Here is a 25,264-nt window from a genome sequence, read left to right on the forward strand (position 1 = left end):
TCACTTTCTCTGTCTCTCTGTTTGTCTCTCTCCATTCTTTATTTCTTCCTCTCTTTCTCTGTCTCTGTTTCTCTGCCCCCTCTCTGTTTCTCTCTCTCTCTGTTTCTCTGTTTCTTCCTCACTTTCTCTGTCTCTCTGTTTCTCTCTCTCTCTCCATTTCTCTATTTCTTCCTCTCTTTCTCTGTCTGTTTCTCTGCCCCCTCTCTGTTTCTCTCTCTCTCCGTTTCTCTGTTTCTTCCTCACTTTCTCTGTCTCTCTGTTTCTCTCTCTCTCCATTTCTCTATTTCTTCCTCTCTTTGTCTCTGTTTCTCTGCCCCCTCTCTGTTTCTCTCTCTCCGTTTCTCTGTTTCTTCCTCACTTTCTCTCTCTGTTTCTCTCTCTCTCTCCATTTCTCTATTTCTTCCTCTCTTTCTCTGTCTCTGTTTCTCTGCCCCCCGTTTCTCTCTCTCCATTTCTCTGTTTCTTCCTCTCTTTATCTGTGTCTCTGTTTCTCTCTCTCTCCATTTCTATTTATTTTACTTTGTTAATATGTTTGGCTTTGTTCCCTGTCTCCCCCTTCTAGACTGTGAGCCCACCGTTGGGTAGGGACCGTCTCTAGATGTTGCCAACTTGGACTTCCCAAGCGCTTAGTACAGTGCCCTGCACACAATAAGCGCTCAATAAATACGATTGATTGATTGATTCTCTGGCCCTCAGTGACCTCATCTGGAAAATGGGGATTAAGATTGTGAGCCCCACGTGGGACCACCTGATTACTTTGTATCCTCCCCAGCGCTTAGAACAGTGCTTTGCATATAGTGCTTAACAAATACAAAAATTATTATTATTTCAATCCTATAAGTAATTTTACCCGGAGTTTCTTCCCAAGGGCAGGCATCTGACGGGCCTGCTCCAGCGAGGATGGGCGAGGGAGTCCTTTACTACCGGGGAAGAAATTAAAGGCCACCTCCATCTAGTCCCAGGGGAAGAATTGAGGTTCCCACCCTATTTAGAGTTAGAGTTAGACTTCATAGGGGCTCTGGGAATTTGGGGACTTTCCACAGCCTGGGACAGTTCAGCGGGACGTTCCCTGTTGGTTCCAAGTTAAGCATTCCTGCCCGGCCTTGGGGGGGAAATGGAATGAAAACAGCTTTCCCTGAGAGGCCAGGTTGGGGATCCACCATCTTGAGTCTTCCACATCGATGCTCGGGGCGGATCCCAGCTCAGGCAGAGCGCTCGGCGACGATGCTGTAAAATGGCATTTGGACACCTCCGTCAGTTGGGATTGTGCTTTCTCCCTTTCTGAGCTCCGTCTTTTCTCCTCGAAACGAGGGCCGTGAGACCGGCGGCCCTGTCGGTCCCACGGATCAGCGTGTGCAGGAATGCAGACGGGTATTTTTAACGGCTTCAAGAGAGGTTAAGAGCCAGGCCGCCCCCTTCCAAATCTTCGGCAACCTTTCGAGGGCATTTGCGTCAGCTGGGGAATGACATCTTCTGGTAAATTAATCAAACGTGGGACTCCTTGTTCTTTACCGATGGCAGATGGTTTGGGTTGGGAATGTTCCGGCCTGTATTTTTCCTCTTTCCGAGGGCTCGAGTCCCACTCAAAATGCGTAGCGCCGTCTTTTGCTCCGAGTAAAGAATTTAGAGATTTCCCCCCAAGTCGTCGCGGGCCCTGGAGTCCTCTGGACAGTCCCTGAATCCAATTCTAGAGCTGGACTCTGGTTATGGAGCACCCTGGATGCTCCTTGATTCCGAGGGTGGATGGGGTGAAAGAAAACTTCGGGGATTCTGCTTTGCGTTAAATAGAGTGTGTCAGAGACAATTTTATTACTTCTAGCACGAGTAGGGAGTGGTGGTTGAAGGGCTGAATTTCTTCTGCCGGTCAAGCCAGCTCTACCTCCAGGAATTTAGCTTCTTTCTGGTTCAACATCCTAGCTTCGCACGTGATTGAAGAGGCCTAGAGAAGCAGCGTGGCCAAGTGGATAGTCTGAGCCTGGCTCTACCATCTGTCTGCTGTGTGACCTTGGCAAGGCGTTTAACTTCTCTGTGCCTCCCTTACTTCGTCTGTAAAATGGGGATTGAGACCGGGAGCCCTAGATGGGGCAGGGACTGCATCCAACCCGATTATCTTGTATCTACCCCAGCACTTAGTGCTTATGGCATTTGTTAAGCGCTTACTATGTGCCAGACACTGTATTAGGCGCTGGGGTGGATACAGACAAATAGGGTTGGACACAGTCCCTTATCCCATATGGGGCTCAGAGTCTTGAAACCCGTTTTTACAGATGAGGTAACTGAGGCACGGAGAAGTGAAGTGACTTCCCCAAGATCATCATTTATTGAGCGCTTACTGTGTGCAGATCACTGTACTAAGCGCTTAATCACACAGCAGACAAGTGGCGGAGCCCGGATTAGAACCCATGACATTAGAATATCCCTGCCATGTAATAAGTGCTTAACAAATACCGCAATTATCATTATTACTGTTATATTACTACTACTAATAATAAGAGCAAAACTCACTGTATGTACCTTAATGTGCACAGCAGTAAATTCTGCACTAATCACTGAAGTGACTCTTGTTCAATCAATCAATCGTATTTATTGAGCGCTTACTGTGTGCAGAGCACTGTACTAAGCGCTTGGGAAGTATAAGTCGGCAACGTATAGAGACGGTCCCTACCCAACAGTGGGCTCACAGTCTAGAAGAGTTTGTTCCTTTAAACAAGGTGGTTGGGAGACAATCAAATAGTCTTAGAAACTAAACAGCTCAGCGGGAACGGTTGGATGAAAAGGGGGAAATGCCAAGACCACCGTGCTTCCACACTGGCTTCCCGGGGCCGGACACTGGATCCGTAACTCTCTGACTCCCCCGATTCCAAGGGGAAGCTTTTCTTCAATCCTCAAGTGACTTCTATTCTGCCGCCGCGTCAATGCTTAAGGAGTCTTTGTTTCCTGTTTCTAGTTAGGCTGCTCTCCCGGCTGCATTTTTGTAATTCCATTCCCTAGACTGAGACGTTGGTGATAAATAAAAAAAAGAGATTGGGGCCCAACGGGCCTCTTTTATTCATTCAATCGTATTTATTGAGCGCTTACTGTGTGCAGAGCACTGTACTAAGCGCTTGGGAATTACAGGTTGGCAACATATAGAGACGGTCCCTACCCAACAACGGGCTCACAGTCTAGAAGGGGGACTTGCTTGGTTTCACAGCCGGCTTCCCGGAGCCCCACGGGAGCTTGACCCCATCTTCGGGTGGAGGAAGGGGCCGTTGGCTGGAGGAACGGGAACTTGCTCCCTAAAATGGGCCGAAGCAAAGGCTTCCAGGACAGAGTCAGGGTTGGTCCTCCTGGGGATTGTTTGGACCCCTTCATCAGCTCCTCACCCGCTGAGGTGGACCAGGTTTGAGATGATGATGATGGTGACATTTGTTAAGCGCTTACTATGTGCCAGACACAGTGCTAAATGCTGGGGTAGATACAAGCCCACTTTTCGACTGTGAGCCCACTGTTGGGTAGGGACTGTCTCTATATGTTGCCAACTTGTACTTCCCAAGCGCTTAGTACAGTGCTCTGCACACAGTAAGCGCTCAATAAATACGATTAAGGAGGCCTTCACCTCCTCCAGGAGGCCTTCCCAGACTGAGCCCCTTCCTTCCTCTCCCCCTCATCTCCCTCTCCATCCCCCCCTCTTACCTCCTTCCCTTCCCCACAGCACCTGTATATATGTATATATGTTTGTACATATTTATTACTCTATTTTACTTGTACATATCTATTCTATTTATTTTATTTTGTTAGTATGTTTGGTTTTGTTCTCTGTCTCCCCCTTTTAGACTGTGAGCCCACTGTTGGGTAGGGACTGTCTCTATGTTGCCAACTTGTACTTGCCAAGCGCTTAGTACAGTGCTCTGCACATAGTAAGCGCTCAATAAATACAATTGATGATGATCAGTCATGTCATCCTTTTTTTTATAATGGTATTTGTTAATCACTTACTATGTGTCAGGCACTGTACTAAGCCCTGGGGTAGATACGAGCCATCAGGGTGAACACAATCCGGCCCCATTTGGGACCCACAGCTTTAATCTCCATTTTACAGGCGAGGAACTGAGGAACAGAAGTGACTTGTCCAAGGTCTCACAGCAGACAAGTGGCGGAGCGGGATTAGAACCCAGGATTGTGCTCTTTCCACTAGGAAACATTGCTCTTCTAGCCCCCTCAAGTTTCCACAGAAGCCTCCTTATCCTACTGTTCCGAGGTCAGTACAGTGCCTCGCACAAAGTAAGTGCTTAACAAATAGCATACTAATTATTATTTGGGGAGTAGCGATTCAGTTTCTTTTCAGCTGCACACGCTTAATGCCAATCTTTATGCCCATCTTGAGCCCCTTCCTTCCTCTCCCCCTCGTCCCCCTCTCCATCCCCCCCATCTTACCTCCTTCCCTTCCCCACAGCACCTGTATATATGTATATATGTTTGTACATATTTATTACTCTATTTATTTATTTTATTTGTACATATCTATTCTATTTATTTTATTTTGTTAGTATGTTTGGTTTTGTTCTCTGTCTCCCCCTTTTAGACTGTGAGCCCACTGTTGGGTAGGGACTGTCTCTATGTGCTGCCAATTTGTACTTCCCAAGCGCTTAGTACAGTGCTCTGCACATAGTAAGCGCTCAATAAATACGATTGATGATGATGATGATGATGATGATCTTTATGTCATTTCATTCCCGAGCAGATTGGACATCACGATGACGAGTGATCGCTTTGATTGCCATCACTGCACAGAATCTCTCCTGGGCAAGAAGTTTGCCTTAAAGGACGACGCTGCTTATTGTGTCCCGTGTTACGACGGTCTTTTTTCCAACTTCTGCGAGGAATGCCACAAAGCCATCGAATGCAGCTCCAAGGTCTGTCCCGTCTGGGCCCCGAGGCGTGCTTACTGTGTGCAGAGCACTGTACTAAGCACTTGGGACAGTTCAGTGTGACCTTAGTAAGGCTTTAAGGGTGGGGAGACGTGGACTGAACGTTTTTGGAGAAGTGAAGAGTGAAGTGGAGTGGGGAGAGATAGGAGGCTGATGCGGTAATAAAGCGGGACGGGAGAAGAGCTTGGCTCCTCTGTGGGAAGCAGAATCTTCTAAACTGCTACTCCCCTGGGCCTCTCACGAGATAAAATCGCAAGATTTCAAGTCGACACAACCTCTCTGACATCCCAGGGCCCTAAATAATTTCCATCATAAGCGATGCGGAAGTCGATTGCAACGGTTCAGGAGACGCTGTGTTTATTTTGGGGGTTTGGATTCCTACTCCCCGGTTTTGTCAATAAGAGGCCTTAAAAGGAGTTGGTTTTGCCTAAATCCCGTTATCTGAGGAATGATGGTGTAATTGCCAGATGGAATCCTTAATTCGAATCCTTAGAGGGGGGCTGTCCCCGATGGAAACTTTGAGGTGGGGGTAGGTGGGAAGTGGAATTAGCCTGGTTTTCTGTGAATATGTGATTGGCTTCCCCTATTCAGGGTTTGGGGCTGAGGTGTGTGTAATTATGTGAAGGGATAAGAAATATTTATTTCTTAATCTTAATCTTAATTTCTTCATTATGTGAAGGGATAAGAAATGCCAGTCCAGGGTCAAAACTCTGTGTTTGAATGAAGGCGTTTCATTCTGTTGTAGTTTCTGAGCACTTACTTTGTGCAGAGCACTGCGCTAAGCGCTAGACTGTTCTGATCCCGGCTCTGCCACTTGCCTGCTGTAACTGCATGGGCAAGTAACTTCAATTCTCATCTGCAAAATGGGGATTGAGACTGTGTGCCCAACGTGGGACAGGGACTGTGCCCGAACCAGTTTGCTCGTATTCACCCCAGCACTTAGTACAGTGCCTGGCACATAGTAAACACTTAACAAATACCTCAATTATAATTAGCCGTCTATTATTATTGCAGCCCAGAGCTTATAGTCTCATTCAGCAACTCCAGCGGCCTCAGACTTTTCCAGTCGAGCTTCTGGCAAGCTGGAATCACCCTCCTCCCCAGGCCAGACAAAGGGGGGAAGAGAGATTCCCCTTGTTTCGGTGGGGGGGAGGCCGGGGGAATTTGGGGGCACGGAGAGGGATCGTCGTCACCGACGTCGATGGTACTGAGCGGACACTGACCATACGTGGAAAACTGTACTAAGCTCCTGGGGGAGTGCATTAGAGTGAGTTGACGCAGTCCCAGTCCTCAAAGACTTTACAATTAATGATGATGATGGTGGTACTTGCTAAGCGCTTACTCTGTGCCAAGCACTGTTCTAAACACTCGGTAGCTACAAGGTCATCACGTGGGGCTCACAGTCTTCATCCCCGTTTTACAGATGAGGTAACTGAGGCACAGAGAAGTGAAGCGACTTGCTCAAAGTCACACGGCTGATATGTGGCGGAGCCGGGATTAGAACCCATGACCTCTGATTCCCCAGCCCGGGCTCTTTCCACTAAGCCACGCTGGTTGTTGACTCTCTTCCTCACCTCAGCCCTTCTAATGCTCCCTGGCCCTACACAAAGTCACACCTACATGCACAATGTCTCTCTGTCTCTATCTCCCTCCCCATCTCCCTCCTCACTTCCCTCATCTCTGTCTCCTCCCTCTTCATCATCATCATCAATCGTATTTATTGAGCGCTTACTATGTGCAGAGCACTGTACTAAGTGCTTGGGAAGTACAAATTGGCAACATATAGAGACAGTCCCTACCCAACAGTGGGCTCACAGTCTAAAAGGGGGAGACAGACAACAAAACAAAACATATTCCCTCTTCCTCAAACTCTCTCACACTTTCTCACTGTCTCTCCCTCTCTCTCTCTACTCAGGGCATTCATTCATTCAGTCGTATTTATTGAGCGCTTACTGTGTGCAGAGCACTGTACTAAGCGCTTGGGAAGTACAAGTTAGCAACATATAGAGACGGTCCCTACCCAACAGCGGGCTCACGGTCTAGAAGGGGGAGACAGACAACAAAACAAAACATATAAACCAAATAAATAGAATAAATATGTACAAGTAAAATACAGTAATAAATATGTACAAACATATATACATATTCATTCGTTCACATTTAGCCTCAAATCTCCAACCTGGGTGTGTTGATCCCCAATCAGTCAACGGTATTTATTGAGTGCTTATCGTGCAGAGCACTCTACTAAGTGCTCAGAAGAGCACAACAGTAGACACAATCACTGAGAGACAGAGAGAGAGAGCGCAAATGAGGGAGACTGAAGGAGGCAGCTCAGGCCTGAAAGACTTGATCCCATCATCATCATCAATCGTATTTATTGAGCGCTTACTGTGTGCAGAGCACTGTACTAAGCGCTTGGGAAGTGCAAATTGGCAACATATAGAGACAGCCCCTACCCAACAGTGGGTTCACGGTCTAAAAGGGGGAGACAGAGAACAAAACCAAACATACTAACAAAATAAAATAAATAGAATAGATATGTACAAATAAATAAAATAAATAAATAAATAGAGTAAAAAAATGTACAAACATATATACATATATACAGGTGCTGTGGGGAAGGGAGGGAGGTAAGATGGGGGGATGGAGAGGGGGACGAGGGGGAGAGGAAGGAAGGGGCTCAGTCTGGGAAGGCCTCCTGGAGGAGGTGAAGGCCTCCTTAATCGTATTTATTGAGCACTTACTGTGTGCAGAGCACTGTACTAAGCGCTTGGGAAGTACAAATTGGCAACATATAGAGACAGTCCCTACCCAACAGTGGGCTCACAGTCTAAAAGGGGGAGACGGAGAACAAAAGCAAACATACTAACAAAATAAATAGAATAGATATGTACAAGTTAAATAAATAGAGTAATAAATAAATAGAGTAATAATAAATAAATAGAGTAATAGCCAAGTCCCACTCGGCTTCTCCGTGGAGGACCGTTTCCCTGACTCCTTTCCCCTGAGCTGTGGGCACTTCCGACCGACCGACCGGTGGTGTTCTCGCAGGGAGCAGGCTTGGCGAGCCATCGCTCCGAATTATTAACGCCGACTGTCCGTCTCCTAGGATCTGGTCTACAAAGGCCTTCACTGGCACGAGGGCTGCTTCAACTGTGCCAAGTGCGGCCACTCTCTGGTGGAGAAGCCGTTCGCTGCCAAGGACGAACAGCTGCTCTGCACCGAGTGTCACGCCGGCGAGCACTCTTCCAAGTGCTCCCACTGCGGGCGCACCATCATGCCCGGTAAGGTGGGCGAGACCCCTCTCTCAGGGAGACCGCTTCCTTTCTTCTCCGTGAAATGTGAGGGCTTGGCTATGGTTGTACATATTTTTATTTATTTATTTTACTAGTACATTTCTATCCTATTTATTTTATTTTGTTGGTATGTTTGGTTCTGTTCTCCGTCTCCCCCTTTTAGACTGTGAGCCCACTGTTGGGTAGGGACTGTCTCTATGTGTTGCCAATTTGTACTTCCCAAGCGCTTAGTCCAGTGCTCTGCACATAGTAAGCACTCAATAAACACGATTGATTGATTGATTGATTGATTGGCTAATTGCTCCCCCCTTTCAACCGGCAGCTCGCTGTGGACAGGGACTGTGTCTGTCAGAACAATCGACAGACACAGAAATCTGTTCTATTTATTTTATTTCGTTAGTGTGTTTGGTTTTGTTCCCTGTCTCCCCCTTCTAGACTGTGAGCCCACTGCTGGGTAGGGACTGTCGCTATATGTTGCCGACTTGGACTTCCCAAGCGCTTAGTCCAGTGCTCTGCACATAGTAAGCGCTTAATAAATACGATTGATTGATTGATTGATTGATTGGCTAATTGCTCCCCCCTTTCAACCAGCAGCTCGCTGTGGGCAGGGAATGCGTCTGTCAGAACAATCAACAGACACATAAATCTATTCTATTTTGTTAGTGTGTTTGGTTTTGTTCCCTGACTCCCCCTTCTAGACTGTGAGCCCACTGTTGGGTAGGGACTGTCGCTATATGTTGCCGACTTGGACTTCCCAAGCGCTCAGTACAGTGCTCTGCACACAGTAAGCGCTCAATAAATACGATTGATTGATCCCCTGCACACAACGAGCTCACAGCCTAGGCGGGGAGACGGATGCTAATATAAATAAATCAATTCTAGATACGTACATAAGTTCACTCGTTCAGTCGTGTTTACGGAGCGCTCGCTGTGTGCAGAGCACTGTACTGAGCGCTTGGGAGAGACAATAGAATAGCAGACGGACACATCCCCTGCCCACAACGAGCTTACAGTCCCGAGATGAGCGGACAGTGTTATTTCCGGCTGATTGGGGAGAAATTCCAAGGGGCCGAGGGGGCAAGACGAAACCTCTCAGGAAGGTCTTCGGCTAAGCCTGAGAACTGCTCAGACCATTCCCAGAGAAGAGAGGTGCACAAAGTCCCTCTGTCAGGGAGCGTATTGGACAGTCAGAGATGTGAATTAAAGCCATCCATTGCCTCCATCGTCATCATCAGTGCTATTTATTGAGCACTGACTGTGTGCAGAGCACTGTACTAAGTGCTTTGGAGGGTACAAGAGAAACAACATGACTTAATAGATGGGCCTACGAGTCAGAGGACCTGAGTTCTAATTCAAGCTCTGCCACTTGTCTGCTTTGTGACCTTGGGCAGTTAATAATAATGATGGCATTTATTAAGCGCTTACTATGTGCAAAGCCCTGTTCTCATTTAGCTTCTCTGTGCCTCACTTACCTCGTCTGCAAAATGGGGCTTAGTCCTGTGAGCCCCCTGAGGAATATGGACTTTGTCCAACCTGTTTAGCTTGGATGTTGCCAACTTGTACTTCCCAAGCGCTTAGTACAGTGCTCTGCACACAATAAGCGCTCAATAAATACGATTGATGATGACTGATGATCTACCCCAGTGCTTAGTACAGTGCCTGGCACATAGTAAGCACTTAACTAATGCCATAAAAAAAAAAAATACAGCGGAGTCAGTAGACACATTCCCTGCCCACAGTGAGCTTATAGTGAGCCCACTGTTGGGTAGGGACTGTCTCTATATGTTGCCAACTTGTACTTCCCAAGCGCTTAGTACAGTGCTCTGCACACAGTAAGCGCTCAATAAATACGATTGATTGATTGATTATAGTCTATGGGGGAATTATAACCAGGAACCAATCAATTTTATTTATTTATTGAGCACTTACTGTATAGAGAGCACTGTACTAAACATTTGGGAAAGCACTGTAGAGTTGTGAGACCCAATCCCTGCCCTGGGGGAGTTTACAATCTAGTGGGGGAGGCAGGCATTAAAATAATCTACAGATAGAGGACATAACAGGGTAGTAATTATCTTTTAGACTGTGAGCCCACTGTTGGGTAGGGACTCTATATGTTGCCAACGTGTACTTCCCAAGCGCTTAGTACAGTGCTCTGCACACAGTAAGCACTCAATAAATACGATTGATTGATTAATTATGGTATTTGTTAAGTGCTTATTACGTGCCAAGCACTGCTGTAAGCGCTGGAGTAGATAGATACAAGGTAAACAGGTTGGACACAGTCCCTGTCCCACATAGGGCTCACAGTCTTAATCCCCATTCTACAGATGAGGTAATTGAGGCCCAGAGAAGTGACGTGACTTGCCCAAGGTTAGAAGCCACATCCTCTGACTCCCAAGCCTGTGCTCTGGCTGTGGGGGTGGGCTAGGTATCAGTGCTTAGGGGGTCAGGCCCAAATGCACAGGGGCAACGCAGGAGGGAAGGAGAGAAAGGTGGGGAAATGAGAAGTTAATCCGGGAAGGCTTCCTGGAGGAAAAGTATGAGAAACACTGAATTGGGCCAGATGAGGCTGGTTGGACCTGAGGTAATGGGCTGCCAATTTTCTCAGGTTCTCGGAAGATGGAATTTAAGGGGAAATTCTGGCACGAGACCTGCTTCGTGTGCCAACGTTGCCAAAAGCCGATTGGGACGGAGCCTTTGATTTCCAAAGAGCACGGCAATTACTGCGTGCCGTGTTTCCAGAAGCTGTTCGCTCACCACTGCGTTTCTTGCAAAAAGGTAAATTACTGAAGTGACTGGAGGGGACCTGGGTTTCGATGGAATAAGAGGGGCTGGGATAGGGATTAAATTGAGTATGGGGCTGGGAGTCAGAAGGACCTGGGTTCTAATCCCCGCTCCTCCACCTGTCCGGTGAGTGGCCTTGGGTAAGTCACTTCACTTCTCTGTACCTCAGTTACCTCCGTTGTTAAATGCGGATTAAGGGTGTGAGCCCCATGTGGGACAGGGACTGATTTGCTTTTATCCACCCCAGCACTTAGAACAGTGAATAGCTAGCACTTAACAAATAGCCAAACTATTATTTCTCTGTTTCTCAATGTCTTCGTCTGTAAAATGAGGGCTAAATACCTGTCCTCCCTCACCCATACACCGTGAGCCTCAAATCAGACAGAGACAGTGTCTGATTTGACTGTATTGTGGTGTGCAATAAATACCATGGATTAATCTACCCCAGCACTGAGCGCAGTGCCCGAGAACTAGTAAGGACCAAACAAATACCGCATCTTTATTATTAAAGCCTAAAATTTCTCTCCAGGCATTTTCATTTAGCCTTCACAATGAGTGTTCATTGGCTCTAACTGAACATTTTCTCACTTTCATATCCTTCTCACTCTGATAGTGTTCAAAACAAATCAGAGAAACCCTGCAGCTTGCTGTGGCTGCCCCCGAGCACCTCAATCTCGTTTGGATTTGAGGCAGTTACTGCAGATTGTTTTTGCTGTCTAGGCAAGATTTAAAGAAAGGTTTAAAAAATATATATTTTCCGCTTAGAGAAAAACTTTCTCTGCCAGATATTGGAGATTTCTGAAAGAAAAAAGAAATGATGAAAGTTCTAAAGGGCAAGCCAGATGCCTGGCTGCATTAATTTAGTATGGAGATGTGGGGAGACATTTCGTTATATATGCCAGGAATGGCATATATAAATTAAAGGCTCCGTTCCAATCGGCTTGATGTACGATTGATGATGAATGGTCGTTTTCAAGAATCAGTGTCAGGAAGAATGTATGCTGCCTTTTTTTTTTTTTAAAGCGGTATTTGTTAAGCACTTACCATGTGTCAGGCACTATAATAAGCACTGAGGTACCTGCAGGTTGGACACAGTCCGTATCCCACATGGGTTTCACAGTCATAATCTCCATTTAAAGACGAGGAAACTGAGGCACAAGGAATTGAGTGACTTGTCTAAAGGCACCCAGCAGGCAAGGGTGGAATTAATTGATCAATCATATTTATTAAGTACTTGCAGAGCACTGTACCAAGCGTTTGAGAGAGTGCAATACAACGGAGTTGGTAGGCATGTTTCCTGCCCACAACGAACAATCTCCAGAGGGGGAGACAGACGTTAAATATAAATAAATTGTGTCTATGTATATCAGGTTGCAAGGGTGACGCAGAAGGGAGTAGGAGAATAGGAAATATGAGGAAGAGGGGAAAGCCTCTTGGAGAAGATGTGCTTTTAATAAGGCTTTGAAGGTGGGGAGAGTGATTATCGGGTATGAAGAGGATGGGCACGCTAAGCCAGAGGCAAGATGTGGGCGAGGGGTCAGCGGCAAGATAGGTGAAATCGAGGTACGGTGAGTAGGTTGGCATTGGAGGAGCAAAGTGTTTGGGCTGGGCTGTAATAGAAGAGTCGTAAGGTGAGGTAGGAGGGGGGCAAGGTGACTGACTGCTTTAAAGCCGATGGTGAGGAGTTTCGATTTGATGTGGAAGTAAACGGGCAACCACTGGAGGTTCTGGGGAAGTGGCCTGAATGTATTTGTAGAAAAATGATCCGGGCAGCAGAGTGAAGTCTGGGCTGGAGTGGGGAGAGACAGGAGGCAGGGAGGTCAGCAAGGAGGCTGTTGCAGTAATCTCCTGACTGTACGTTCATTATGGGCAGGGAAAGTGTCCACTAACTCTATTGTACTCTCCCAAGCACTTAATACAGTTCTGCACATAGTAAGTGCTCAGTAAATACCACTGATTGATTGGTTAATCAAGTTGGGTTAGGAGAAGTGTTTGAATTAACATGGAAGCAGTTTGGATGCAGAGGACAGGACGGATTTTAGCGATGTTGTGAAGGTGGAACTGACAGGATTTGGTGACGGATTGAGTGTGTGGGCTGAATGAGAGAGATGAGTCCCGTGGGCTTGTGAAACAGGAAGGTTGGTGTGCTGTCTACAGTGATGGGAAAGTCGGGTTTGGGTGGGAAAATACGTAGTTCCGTTTCAGACACGTTAAGTTTGAGGTGTTGGTGGGACAGCCAAGTACAGACGTCCTGAAGGCAGGAGGGAATGTGAAGCTGCAGAGAGGGAGAGAAGTCAAGGCCGGAGATGGGGATTTGGGAATCATCGCAGAGAGATGGTAGTTGAAACCACAGGAGTGAAGAAGTCTTCCAGGGAAGGGGATCCAGAACTGAACCTTGAGTAAAGGGTGGAAGGCAGAGGAGGGGCCAGTTAAAGAGTTCGAGAATGTGCGGCCAGGGAGATAGGGAGGACAGTTTCGGTGAAACCAAGTTTGGATGATGTTTCCGGGAGAAGGGGGTGGTCCACGGTGTCGAAGGCAGCTGAGAGATCTGGGAGGGTTAGGATGGAGTAGAGGCCATTGGATTTGGCAAGAAGGAGATCATTGGTGACCTCTGAGAGGGTGGTTTCTGTGGAGTGATGGGGAGGGAAGCCAGATTGGTGAGGAAGCTAGGCATTGGCAGGGGGCTGAGGGAAGCTGGCCTCCTAATCGACAGCAATCTTACACTTTCCTCTCCTCTTCTGGGTTGCTGTCAGGAGATAACCACGGGAGGAGTGAACTATCGCGACCAGCCGTGGCACACGGAGTGTTTTCTGTGTGCTGCCTGTAAGAAGCCACTTTCAGGACAACGTTTCATTTCCAAGGACGAATGCCCCTACTGCGTGGAGTGCTTCAGCAGTCTGTTTGCCGAAAAGTGTGCGTCCTGTACCCAGCCCATCACTGGTGAGTCTGGTTTTCCCCTCCGACTGAAGTTCTGACCGGCCCGGTTTCAAATTGCTGTTTCTGGCGGGTTTCCCTGTCACCATCAGCTCCGCCGGGGACCCTTCGAAGGTGTGGGAATTTGAGTCCAGCCCAAGAATCTACATTCTCCCACCACCAAGACTTCATTCATTCATATTTACTGAGCACTTACTGCGCGCAGAGCACTGTACTAAGTGCTTGGGAGAGGACAGTTATCTAGATGATAGACACGTTCCCTGCCCGCGACAAGTTTACAGTCTAGAGAGGGGGAAGACAGGCATTAATAGAGCCTGTTGTTTGGTAGGGATTATCTCTATCTGTTGCTGAATTGTACTTTCCAAGCGCTTAGTAAGCAAAGCGCTTACCAACCGTGAGCCTCATCAGTCCCACGGACTAAGTGCTCAATAAATATAATTGAATGAATGAATAAATAAATTAAAAATATGTATATTAAGTGCCAGAAGGGGGATGAACAAAGGGAGCAAGTCAGGGCGACACAGAAGGGAGTGGGAGAAGAGGAAAGGGGGGTTTAGTCAGGGAAGGGCTCTTGGAAGAGATGCTTCAATAAAGCTTCGAAGGTAGGGAAATCGGAGGAGGGAGGCTACCCAGGCCAGAGGTAGGAGGTGGGCGAGGGGTCAACGACGAGATCAAACCTCAATGGATGGGTTCCAAGACGGCAGGTTGAGAGGCACAGAGTTGGCCGGGCTCCTTTCCTTCCAACAAGGCCTGGCCCATCCAGGCAGACCGCTCCCGTTTTTGGGGTGCCTGGTTGGAAATCCTGAGAGGGTCAGGTGGCCCGAAGGAAGAGAGGCCAGAGGCAGGCCGCGGGGCACGAGGCGACTCCATTTTGCCGCGGGCAATGCTGACCTTTTTGCCTCCATTCCTTCCCCAGCTTTCGGGGGAGCCACGTTCGTGTCGTTCGAAGAACGCCGGTGGCACAGAAACTGTTTCAACTGCGCGAAATGTGGCATCTCCCTGGTTGGCCAAGGTTTTCTGACTCAGCAGGGTGGCGTCTTCTGCCGGGATTGCGGGTCGGAAGCTTAATTCAAGGTCGGTGTAGGGGCTCTATCCCATTCCCCGTCAACTAAACCCAGTACCTTTCCTGGACCGTGGTGTTGGGAGGGAAGTCCTTGGTCCCTGAGGCAAGAGAAGCAGCGTGGCCCAGTGGGAAGAGCACAGACCTGGGTTCTAATCTCCTCTGCCACTTGTCTGATGTGGGACTTTGGGCAAGTCACTTAGCTTCTTTGGGTCTCAGTTCCCTCCCCTGAAAAATGGGAATTAAGACTGTGAGCCCCATGTGGGACGCGGATGATGTCCAACCTGATTAGCTCGTATCATCATCATCAATCGTATTTATTGAGCGCTTACTATGTGCAGAGCACTGTACTAAGCGCTTGGGAAGTACAAATTGGCAACATAGAGAGACAGTCCCTACCCAACAGTGGGCTCACAGTCTAAAAGAGTGGGCTCACAGTCTCAAAGTATCTACCCCAGCGCTTAGCACAGTTCCTGGAACACAGTCTGTGCTTAACAAATACCATAAAAAAAAAGCACAAGGGAAAACTGCTGTGGGATTACCCCACTTTCAAGCCACTTTAAATCCCCCAGTGGTATTTACTGAGCACTTAGCGTGTGCAAAGCACGGTACTAAATGCTTGGGAGAGCACAATCCAACAGAGTTACCATCAATCGTATTTATTGAGCGCTTACTGTGTGCAGAGCACTGTACTAAGCGCTTGGGAAGTACAAGTTGGCAACATATAGAGGTGATAGACAAGATCCTTGTCCACAAAGAGTGTACAGTCTAGAGGGAGACCAGGGGGAAGTTGAGATTCAGCCTGGCCTAGCGGATAGAGCACGGGCCTGGGAATCAGAAGGACCTGGGTTCTAACCCCGGCTCCGCCACTTGTCTGCTGTGTGACTTTGGGCTTCATTGGGCCTCAGTTACCTCGTCTGTAAAATGGGGATTGAGACTGAGAGCCCCATGTGGGACAGGGATTGTGTCCAACCTGATTAGCTTCTATCTACTCCAGTGATTAGAACAGTCCTTGGCACATAATAAGAGCTTAACAAGTTTGTTTCTTATGCCGTCAAGTCACGTCTGACCCATAGCGACGCCAAGGATATGTCTTTCCTAGAACGCCCTACTTCCATCTGCAATCGTTCTGGTAGTGGATCCGTAGAGTTTTCTTGGTAAACATACAGAAGTGGCTTAACAAGTACCATAGTTATTATTATTTTTAAATCGGGCCATCGCAGACAAAACTGCACCTTTCTTCCTAAATTCCCTGTTCCTCTCTGTGGACTCAGGAGTCAGAGCAGACACAGTCTACGAGGTGGATGACCGGCATGGACGGAAACCCACAGTTCCCGTTGCCTTCTCCATGGACTTGCCTGAGCCCCAAGCCAGCGTTGGAGTCACTTAATAATAACTGTGGTATTTGTTAAGCGCTTACTATGTACGAGGCATTGCACTAAGTGCTGGGATGGAGGCAAGCAAATCAGGTTGGACACAGTCCCTGTCCCACCTGGGGCTCACAGTCTCCAATCCCCATTTTACAGATGAGGTCGCTGAGGCCCAGAGAAGTGAAGTGACTTGGCCAAGGTCTCGCAGCGGAGGCAGAGCCGGGATTAGAACCCAGGACCCAAGCCCTTGCTCTTTCCACTGCGCCATGCAGAAGGAAAGTGGGTTTTTCTGCAGCAATAGGAACAGAGTCAGGAGACGGGTAATCATAACAACCATAACATAACAATAACATAACAATCATAACATTAGGAGAAGCAGCGTGGCTCAGTGGAAGGAGCCCGGGCTTTGGAGTCAGAGGTCATGGGTTCAAATCCCAGCTCCACCACTTGTCAGCTGGGTGACTTTGGGCAAGTCACTTAACTTCTCTGGGCCTCAGTTACCTCATCTGTAAAATGGGGATTAAGACTGTGAACCCCCTGTGGGATAACCTGATCACCCTGTAACCTCCCCAGTGCTTAGAACAGTGCTTTGCACATAGTAAGCGCTTAATAAATGCTATCATTATAACAATAGCAATAATGATAATAGTATTAAACACTTTCTAGGTACTAAGGCACTGTACTAAGACTCGACTTTAGTACTCTAGTGTGTAAGCCTGTTGTGGGCAGGGATGGTGGCTCCCGACGCTGTTGTATTGTCTTCCCCTAAGCGCTTAGTACAGTGCTCTCCACACAGAAAGTGCTCACTAAATACAACTGATTGGAGTAGATTCAAGATAATCAGATTAGGCACAGTATCCATCCCACCCAAGGCTCACAGCCTAAGAGGGTGGCCAAAGAGGAATTTTCTCCCCATTTTACAGATGAGGCACCTAAGAAGTGAAGTGACTAGCCCAAGGTCACTAGGCAGATAATTGGCAGAGCTAGGATTAGAACCCCGGCCCTCTGACCCCCAAGCCCGTGCTCTTTTCATCAGGCCATGCCGCTTTCCTAGCAGCCACAGTTAATGTTCCTGCAATGGCTTTTCCCCCATTTCTCTTTCAGTTCTCTCCACTGCTTGAATAATTGAGAAGCAATTGAGTAGAGAAGCAGCGTGGCTCAGTGGAAAGAGTCCGGGCTTTGGAGTCAGAGATCAGGGGTTCGAATCCCGGCTCCGCCACGTGTCTGCTGTGTGACCTTGGGCAAGTCACTTAACTTCTCTGGGCCTCAGTTACCTCATCTGTAAAATGGGGATTAAGACTGGGGGCCCCCCGTGGGACAACCTGATCCCCTTGTAACCTCCCAGCGCTTAGAACAGTGCTTTGCACATAGTAAGCGCTTAATAAATGCCATCATTATTATTATTAATTGAGGTTTCCATTCCACCTTCTCCCCGCCACGTGAAATACTCCAAGCCCAGGATGGGTATAAAGTGCTCCTTCTTTCCTCAGAGAGCCCGCACCCCAAGATTTCACGTGGCCCAGACCCCGCTTCCGGGGAAGGTAGGAGACTTAAGAGCACGTTTTGCCCCTGCAACAATTTGCTTTTTCCTGAACCCTGAGTTCCTGAGGACGGGAATCGCGTTGTCCGGCAGCGGTGAGCCACGTCAGCCAAGGCGGTTGGCAGGGTCACCCCAGAAACGTGTCCTGGCGGGCAAAGCGCTTACCAACCGTGAGCCTCATCGGTCCCACGGACTAAGAATGCCACTGAAGGGGGGAAACCTGTCAGTTAATCATATTTACTGAGCGCTTACTGGGTATAAAGCACTGTACTAGGCACTTGGGAAAGTACAATAGAACAATATAACACATTTCCTGCCCACAACAAGCTTATAGTCTAGAGAGGACAACCTGCAAACTGAAGACAATGTACCACCTGTGATCTGTCAAGAACCAATATATATATATATATATTTTTTTTTAAGTGGTATTTGTTAAGCGCTTACTATGTGTCATACCAAACATACTAACAAAATAAAATAGATATGTACAAGTAAAATAGAGTAATAAATATGTACAAACATATATCCATATATACAGGTGCTGTGGGGAAGGGAAGGAGGTAAGATGGGGGGGATGGAGAGGGGGACGAGGGGGAGAGGAAGGAAGGGGCTCAGTCTGGGAAGGCCTCCTGGAGGAGGTGAATCAGGCCAGGCATAGTCCCTGTCCCACATAGGACTCACGGTCTTATCCCCATTTTACAGGTGAGGTAACAGAGACACAGAGAAGCAAGCTGACTTGCCCAAGGTCACACAGCAGACAAGTGGCGGAGGCTGGATTAGAACCCAGGTCCTTCTGACGCCCAGGCCCCTGCTCTACCCACTAGGCCACGCTGCTTCCCTGCCAGCTACTGAATGGGAAGCTGGGGGGTAGGATAAGCATTTTGGAGACATCATCATCAATCGTATTTATTGAGCGCTTACTATGTGCAGAGCACTGTACTAAGCGCTTGGGAAGCACAAATTGGCAACATATGGAGACAGTCCCTACCCAACAGTGGGCTCACAGTCTAAAAGACAGAGGGGGTGAAATGCAATCCCCCAAATGCAGGCAGCAGGGGACTGTTAGGACAGCACTGAAAACTTTATTTTCTTAATTTTCTTAATATGTTTGGTTTTGTTCTCTGTCTCCCCCTTCTAGACTGTGAGCCCACTGTTGGGTAGGGACTGTCTCTAGATGTTGCCAACTTGGACTTCCCAAGCGCTTAGTACAGTGCTCTGCACACAGTAGGCGCTCAATAAATACGATTGATTGATTGATTGATTGATTGATTGACAGCACTGGTGTGGAGCCAACAGTCCAGTGGGCTCCATTCTGCAGACGTGCTGAAGCAATGGCTTCTTAAATCAGCATGGTCCACTGGAAAGAGCACAGGCCTCAGAGTCAAAGGACCTGGGTTCCAATCCTCATTCCACCCCTTGTCTGCTGTGTTACCTTGGGCAGGTCACTTCACTTCTCTGGGCCTCGGTTTTTTCAGCTGTGAATTGGGCATTAACTACCTGTCCTCCCTCCCTGTTAGCAAGCTCCTTGTGCGGCAGGGATTATGTCTGATCGGACTGCTCTTAGCACAATACTTGGCTGGATTATCTCAGCTCTTAGTACAGTGTAAGCGCCTAACAAATACTGCTGCTATTATTAATAGCACAGCGCTCTGCACACAGTAAGCGCTCAATAAATACGATTGATTGATTAATAATACAGATCAGGCAGGCTCACCAACAGAGGCGGGTCTCAGATGGGACATACACATTAAAGCAGCAAGGATCAACCTTCAAATGCAAACAACATGGATGGAAAGCAGCGTGGCTCAGTGGAAAGAGCACAGGCCGGGGAGCCGGAGGTCATGGGTTCTAATCCCGGCCCCGCCGCTGTCAGCTGCGTGACTTTGGGCAAGTCACTTAACTTCTCTGGGCCTCGGTGACCTCATCTGTAAAATGGGGATTTAAGACTGTGAGCCCCACGTGGGACAACCTGCTCACCTTGTATCCCCCCCCAGCGCTTAGAACAGTGCTTCGCACATAGTAAGTGCTTAACAAATGCCATCATTATTATTATTATTAAATGTTGATAGCGTGTCCTACCTTTTTATCTATGAGATGGATCTTTCTTGGTATCTTCAAAAACAAAGAACAACTTCGTATCTGTGCTGTGTGTGAGGGAGAGAGAGATTCAGTTTTCCACTAGATGGCAGGAAACTTTTGCAGTTTGTACAGTTTTACTGTAAAAATTCCACATCCCAGTAATTATTCATTCACCCAATCATATTTATTGAGCGCTTACTGCGTGCGGAGCACTGGACTGACATCGACGGCTTGTAGGTTTTGTCTTATCCCTCAACACGGCTCCTGTTTTCACCCTCCAGCGCCCAGGACCGTCACCTCCGAATTGGGCAATTTCTACCATCCCGAGGACTTGAGGCAGTCATTGAACCGTAAAGGCGATGGGAAGCAGTGTGGCCTAGGGGATAGAGCCCGGGAGGCAGAGGTCCTGGGTTCTCATCCCATCATCATCATCATCATCATCAATCGTATTTATTGAGCGCTTACTGTGTGCACAGCACTGTACTAAGCGCTTGGGAAGTCCAAGTTGGCAACACATAGAGACGGTCCCTACCCAACAGTGGGCTCACAGTCTAAAAGGGGGAGACAGAGAACAAAACCAAACATACTAACAAAATAAAATAAACAGAATAGATATGTACAAGTAAAATAAATAGAGTAACAAATATGTACTCCTCCTAATTCAGAGAGACAGACACAAAATAATTTGCAGAGAGGTGGAAGAAATGCTTAGAAAGTAGAGTTTATAAATCAATATGGACAAAAGAACCACAGTGCAGAAGAAAGAGGATGGGACAGGGGAGACGAAAGATTAATCGGAGATGGGGGATTTCCAAAAGGCTTTGAAGAGTTGAGGCCTGGAGGATTTGAAAGGGAAGGGAGTTCTTGGCAGGGGAAAGAGGGTGAGCCAGGGGTTGAAGGTGGGAATGTGGTTAACTTGGGAGGAATGGAGAGTGTAAAGCTGGGGTGTAGTAGGAGGAGGGAGTGGAAAGGTAAGAGGGAGCGAGCTGATAGAGTACCTTAAGTCAGTAGTCTGGAGTTTCTGTTGGATGAGAAGAATTACTAATCACCGGGGATTTTTGAGGAGCAGAGAGCTCTGTGCAGAATGTTTTAGAAAAATAATCCGGGCAGCAGCGTGAAGTGTGGGCGGGAGAGGGAAGAAGCTGGAAGATCAGCGAGAAAGCTGAAATAATAGTTTAGCCAGGATATGACAAGCCTCTGTTTGGATGGAGAGGAAAAGGCAGATGTGGGAGCGACAGAGAAAAGCTATCTACAGATGGTATATCCGTAGTTTTCCTCCGAATTTGTGGAAGACCTCCTCTGATGGTGAAGTTCACCCATACAGACATGCGCGTGGCTAAAAAAGTCAGCGTGGCACACACCGTCCCAGCCACACTGGTTAAAAGCCAGAGGAAGAGCAAGTATAAAGCAGGAAACAGTACAAACTGGTCTGAGTGAAACTGAACCCACAAACAGATTGTGTCCCCCAAATATAAAAACAAGATATGTAAATAAAAGCATATATACATACTTGAAAGTTGAATATGGATATTACATGCACCAGTGTATAATGTCGGCAAGTACTAAGTGTGGGCTCGTGAGACTGTGATGTTGTGAGCCAATTGGGGAAGACTTCCTGGAGGAGGTGGCATTTTCAGAGCGCTCTAATGATAGAGTTATAGTCTGACATATTTTGTGGGGCAGGGAGTTCCAGGGGAACAGCGAGAGTGAGGAGCGGAGGGGGGAGAGGTAGAACAGTTAGGAACAGCTCAAAGGTTGAGGAATGAAGATGAGGAGATGCTGATTTGTAAGATGGAGATGGCCGAAGAACCTTGAATCCAATGGTAAAAAGTTTCTTCTTGATGGGGATGAGAGATGGGTGTCATTTAAGCACTTAGTACAGTGCTCTGCACACATCATACGATTGAATGAATGAATTTGGGGGAAGAGATGCATGCTGAGTGATGCTGCAAGAAGATAATAATGATGGTGTTTGTTAAGCACTTACTATGTGCCTGGCAGTGTACTAAGTGCTGGGGTGGAAACGAGCAAATTGGGTTGGACGCAGTCCCTGTCCCTTGTGGGGCTCACAGGCTCAATCCCCATTTTCCAGATGAGGTAACTGAGGCCCAGAGAAGGGAGGCGACTTGCCCAGGATCACACGGCAGACAAGTGGCACAGCTGGGATTAGAACCCGTGACCTTCTGATTCCCAGGCCTGTGCTCTATCCACTGTTCCTCTAGGACTGGGTTGGTGGTGTTTTCTACAAGAGATGGGGAAGATAGGAGGAGGATTGATTTTAGGAGGGAAGATGAGAAGCTCCGTATTGGAAAGCTGACTTTGAAGGAAGAAACCAGGAGAGCAGTGGCAGGGCCTAGTGAAAAGATCACGGGTCTGGGACTCAGAGGGATCTGGGTTCTAATCCCGCCTCTGCCACTTGTCTGCTGTGTGGCCTTAGGCAAGTCACTTCACTTCCCTATGCCTCACTTTCCTCATCTGTAAAATGGGGGTTGAGACTGTAAGCCAACCTGATTGGCTTACATCTACCCCAATGCTTTGAACAGTGCCCGGCACCTAGTAAGCATTTAACAAATACCATAAAAAAAGAGAACTCTATGTAAAACCAAATGGCCAGAGAGGGAGGAGAAGAACAAGGAGAAAACTGTAAAGTAAAACCAGGACTAAAAAGGGGGAATGGCCCAGGGTCAAAGCTGTGACCCCCATGTGGGATAGGGACTGTAGCTGACCTGATTAACTTGTATCTTCCCCAGTGCTTAGAGCAGTGCTTGACAACTACTAAGTACTTAATAAATATAATGATCATAATAATAACAATAGTAAAGGCAGCTGAGGGGTCAACAAATAGGAAAGAGGCCATTAATGTTTAGCAAGGAGAAGGTCATTGGTGATTTTGGGGAGGGCAGTCTCAGTGGAGGAAAGAGCAGAAACTAGATTGCAGGAGATCAAGAATGGCATTGGAGGAGAGGAATGGGGGCATACGACCCAGTGGAGGAGTTTGTGCAAAAATGGGAAAAGGGAAATGGGACAATAGCTGAAACTAGTTATTACTTACACATTCAAGGGACTGTAGCCTTTTTCCACCCATCTTTTTCTCCAGGATTTCTCCTCTGTCATCCTGAATGCTTTTCACTCTGTCTTTCTCACTGTCTGGCTCATCATCTCACTTCTCCCTCCCACTGACTCTTTTAGCTTTCTCCCTTACAACCTCCTCCTCTTCACTTGTCTTCCCATCCCTTCATTTATTCACTCAGTAGTATTTATTGAGCGCTTACTGTGTGGAGAGCACTGTACTAAGCACTTGGGAAAGTACAACATCTCTCCCCCTCTGACTCTCCCTTTTCTCCTCTGTCCTTGTTCCAGCCTCTCTCTCCTCTCCATCATTATCTCTTCCTGTCTTCTCTCTTCACTACCTCCATTATAATAGTAAGCACTTAATAAATGCCATCATTATTATTCTCCTCTCCCTCAGCTGCAGAGGAGATAAGGAATTCTGGGGCTCATTTCTGATCCTGGAGGCTCTCCTGCAAACCAGTGCCTTTGCTCTCTGCCCCAAATTTTCCTGTCTCGTCTGTTTGGGGTTAAGATTTACCTCCCCATAAAGAGAACGAAAGACCACAATAACATACCGTAGGATTTTATCATCGAGACGAGGGCGGGTGACGGACAATCATATTGGTGTAGGATTTGTCATCCTGAAATCCCAGCTCTGTCCGTCAAGAGGACGTACAATCAGTGCCCGGCTTTGAATGCAATTATGAAGAGTGCCACTTTTCAGTCTTTGCCCTCTGAGTCCTGCGTGGTTCTAGAAAGCCACGTCATCAGAACGAACGCTTCAACATCTAGAGATGGGCTGGGGTCACCAGTCTTCATTTTCTCCGGGTAACCCAAGTGCAGCAGGTGAGACAGTCGGGGAATGAAAATGTTGAATGTTTTGTTTCATTTATTCCTGCCAGTCAGCTGGGGGAGGCTAAATGCTAAAACCACCATTGTTTCCTCGCATTTAGAGCAGGAGCTCAGAGCTGCAGAACAAGGATGGATTGGTTGGAAAGACAGTCTCTATAGCAGCAGCTCCTACTTAACCTTTTCAGGCTCTAATTTCTCCTCTGCTATTTCCGTCCCCACCAGACTAGCCCTTGGAAAACCCATGATGGACTCCGGATCTGTTTTTGTCGATGGGAAAGTTTTCTTCCTTTCTCCTCAGCCCCTGGTGAACCTACCCACCCAATCAGAGCCGGCATGGCGGCTGCTTCTCCTGTTCTTTTTTAAGCATTTACTACGTACCAAGCACTGTAATAAGCTCTGGGGTAGATACAAAGGGATCAGGTTGGTCACAGTTTCTGTCCCACATGGGGCTCACAGTCGAAGTAAAGAGGGAGAAAAGGTATTGGACCCCCATTTTACAGTTGAGGAATCTGAGGCCCAGAGAAATGAAGTGATTTGCCCAAGGCCACCCAGCAGGTAAGTGACAGAGCTGGGATTAGAACCCAGGTCCTTGAAGTTGCTGCCACCATGATAAGCCCACCCAACTAATAATAATAATAATAATCGTGGTATTTGTTAAGTGCTCATGACTGTTCTAAGAAATGTGGTAGAGCCATGATTAGAACCCATATATTCTGATTCCCAGCCCCATGCTCTTTCCTCTAGGCCACAGCTGCTTCTCGTACCAACCGGAGGAATTAGTTTCTTCCTTTCCATGGGTGGAGATTTGCAGTTTGGAAAGTACCGGTTTCATTGATTAACTGATTTAACCCTTGTTTGACAGATCGGGTGACGGCGATGACCCTCTCAAGGGTCTCCAATAATCTCCTTCTTGCCACATCCAACGGCCTCTCCGCCATCCTATTCCTCCTCGACTTCTCAACTGCCTTTGGCACTGTCGGCCACCCCCTTCTCCTGGAAACATTATCCAACCTTAGCTTCACTGATACTGCCCTCCCTGGTTGTCCTCCTATCCGCCTGGCCGCTCATTCTCAGTCTCTTTCACGGGCTCCTCCACTGCCTCCCACCCCCTAACTGTGGGGGTCCCTCAGGATCCAGTTCTAGGCCCCCTTCTATTCTCCGTCCAAACCCACTCCCTTGGAGAAATCATTTGCTCCCTTGGCTTCAACTATCATCTCTTTGCGGATGATTCCCAAATCTACATCATCATCATCATCATCAATCGTATTTATTGAGCGCTATGTGCAGAGCACTGTACTAAGCGCTTGGGAAGTACAAATTGGCAACATATAGAGACAGTCCCTACCCAACAGTGGGCTCACAGTCTAAAAGGGGGAAACAGAGAA

General features: G+C 47.6%; 1 protein-coding gene across 1 annotated transcript; it reads left to right on the forward strand.

The window, feature by feature from the left end:
- Nucleotides 1–4,143: 4,143 nt before the first annotated feature.
- FHL5 (four and a half LIM domains 5) lies at nt 4,144–24,837 on the forward strand. The gene is made up of 7 exons (XM_038761160.1): nt 4,144–4,263; nt 4,724–4,895; nt 8,020–8,194; nt 10,818–10,987; nt 13,747–13,933; nt 14,844–15,001; nt 24,742–24,837. Exons 2-6 carry the CDS (start codon nt 4,737–4,739, stop codon nt 14,993–14,995), a joined length of 843 nt encoding a protein of 280 aa, XP_038617088.1. The 5' UTR covers nt 4,144–4,263; nt 4,724–4,736; the 3' UTR covers nt 14,996–15,001; nt 24,742–24,837.
- The last annotated feature ends 427 nt before the right edge of the window (nt 24,838–25,264 follow it).

This window comes from Tachyglossus aculeatus, chromosome 19 (assembly GCF_015852505.1).
Source record: "Tachyglossus aculeatus isolate mTacAcu1 chromosome 19, mTacAcu1.pri, whole genome shotgun sequence".
In the NCBI taxonomy this organism is placed as follows: domain Eukaryota; kingdom Metazoa; phylum Chordata; class Mammalia; order Monotremata; family Tachyglossidae; genus Tachyglossus; species Tachyglossus aculeatus.

Bases quoted from the DNA above. Each gene is read 5' to 3' on its own strand.
- FHL5 (XM_038761160.1), top strand. From the start codon at position 4,737: ATGACGAGTGATCGCTTTGATTGCCATCACTGCACAGAATCTCTCCTG. The intron at 10,988-13,746 runs GTAAATTACTGA...GGTTGCTGTCAG, and splicing joins ACTGCGTTTCTTGCAAAAAG to GAGATAACCACGGGAGGAGT. The intron at 13,934-14,843 runs GTGAGTCTGGTT...TTCCTTCCCCAG, and splicing joins CTGTACCCAGCCCATCACTG to CTTTCGGGGGAGCCACGTTC.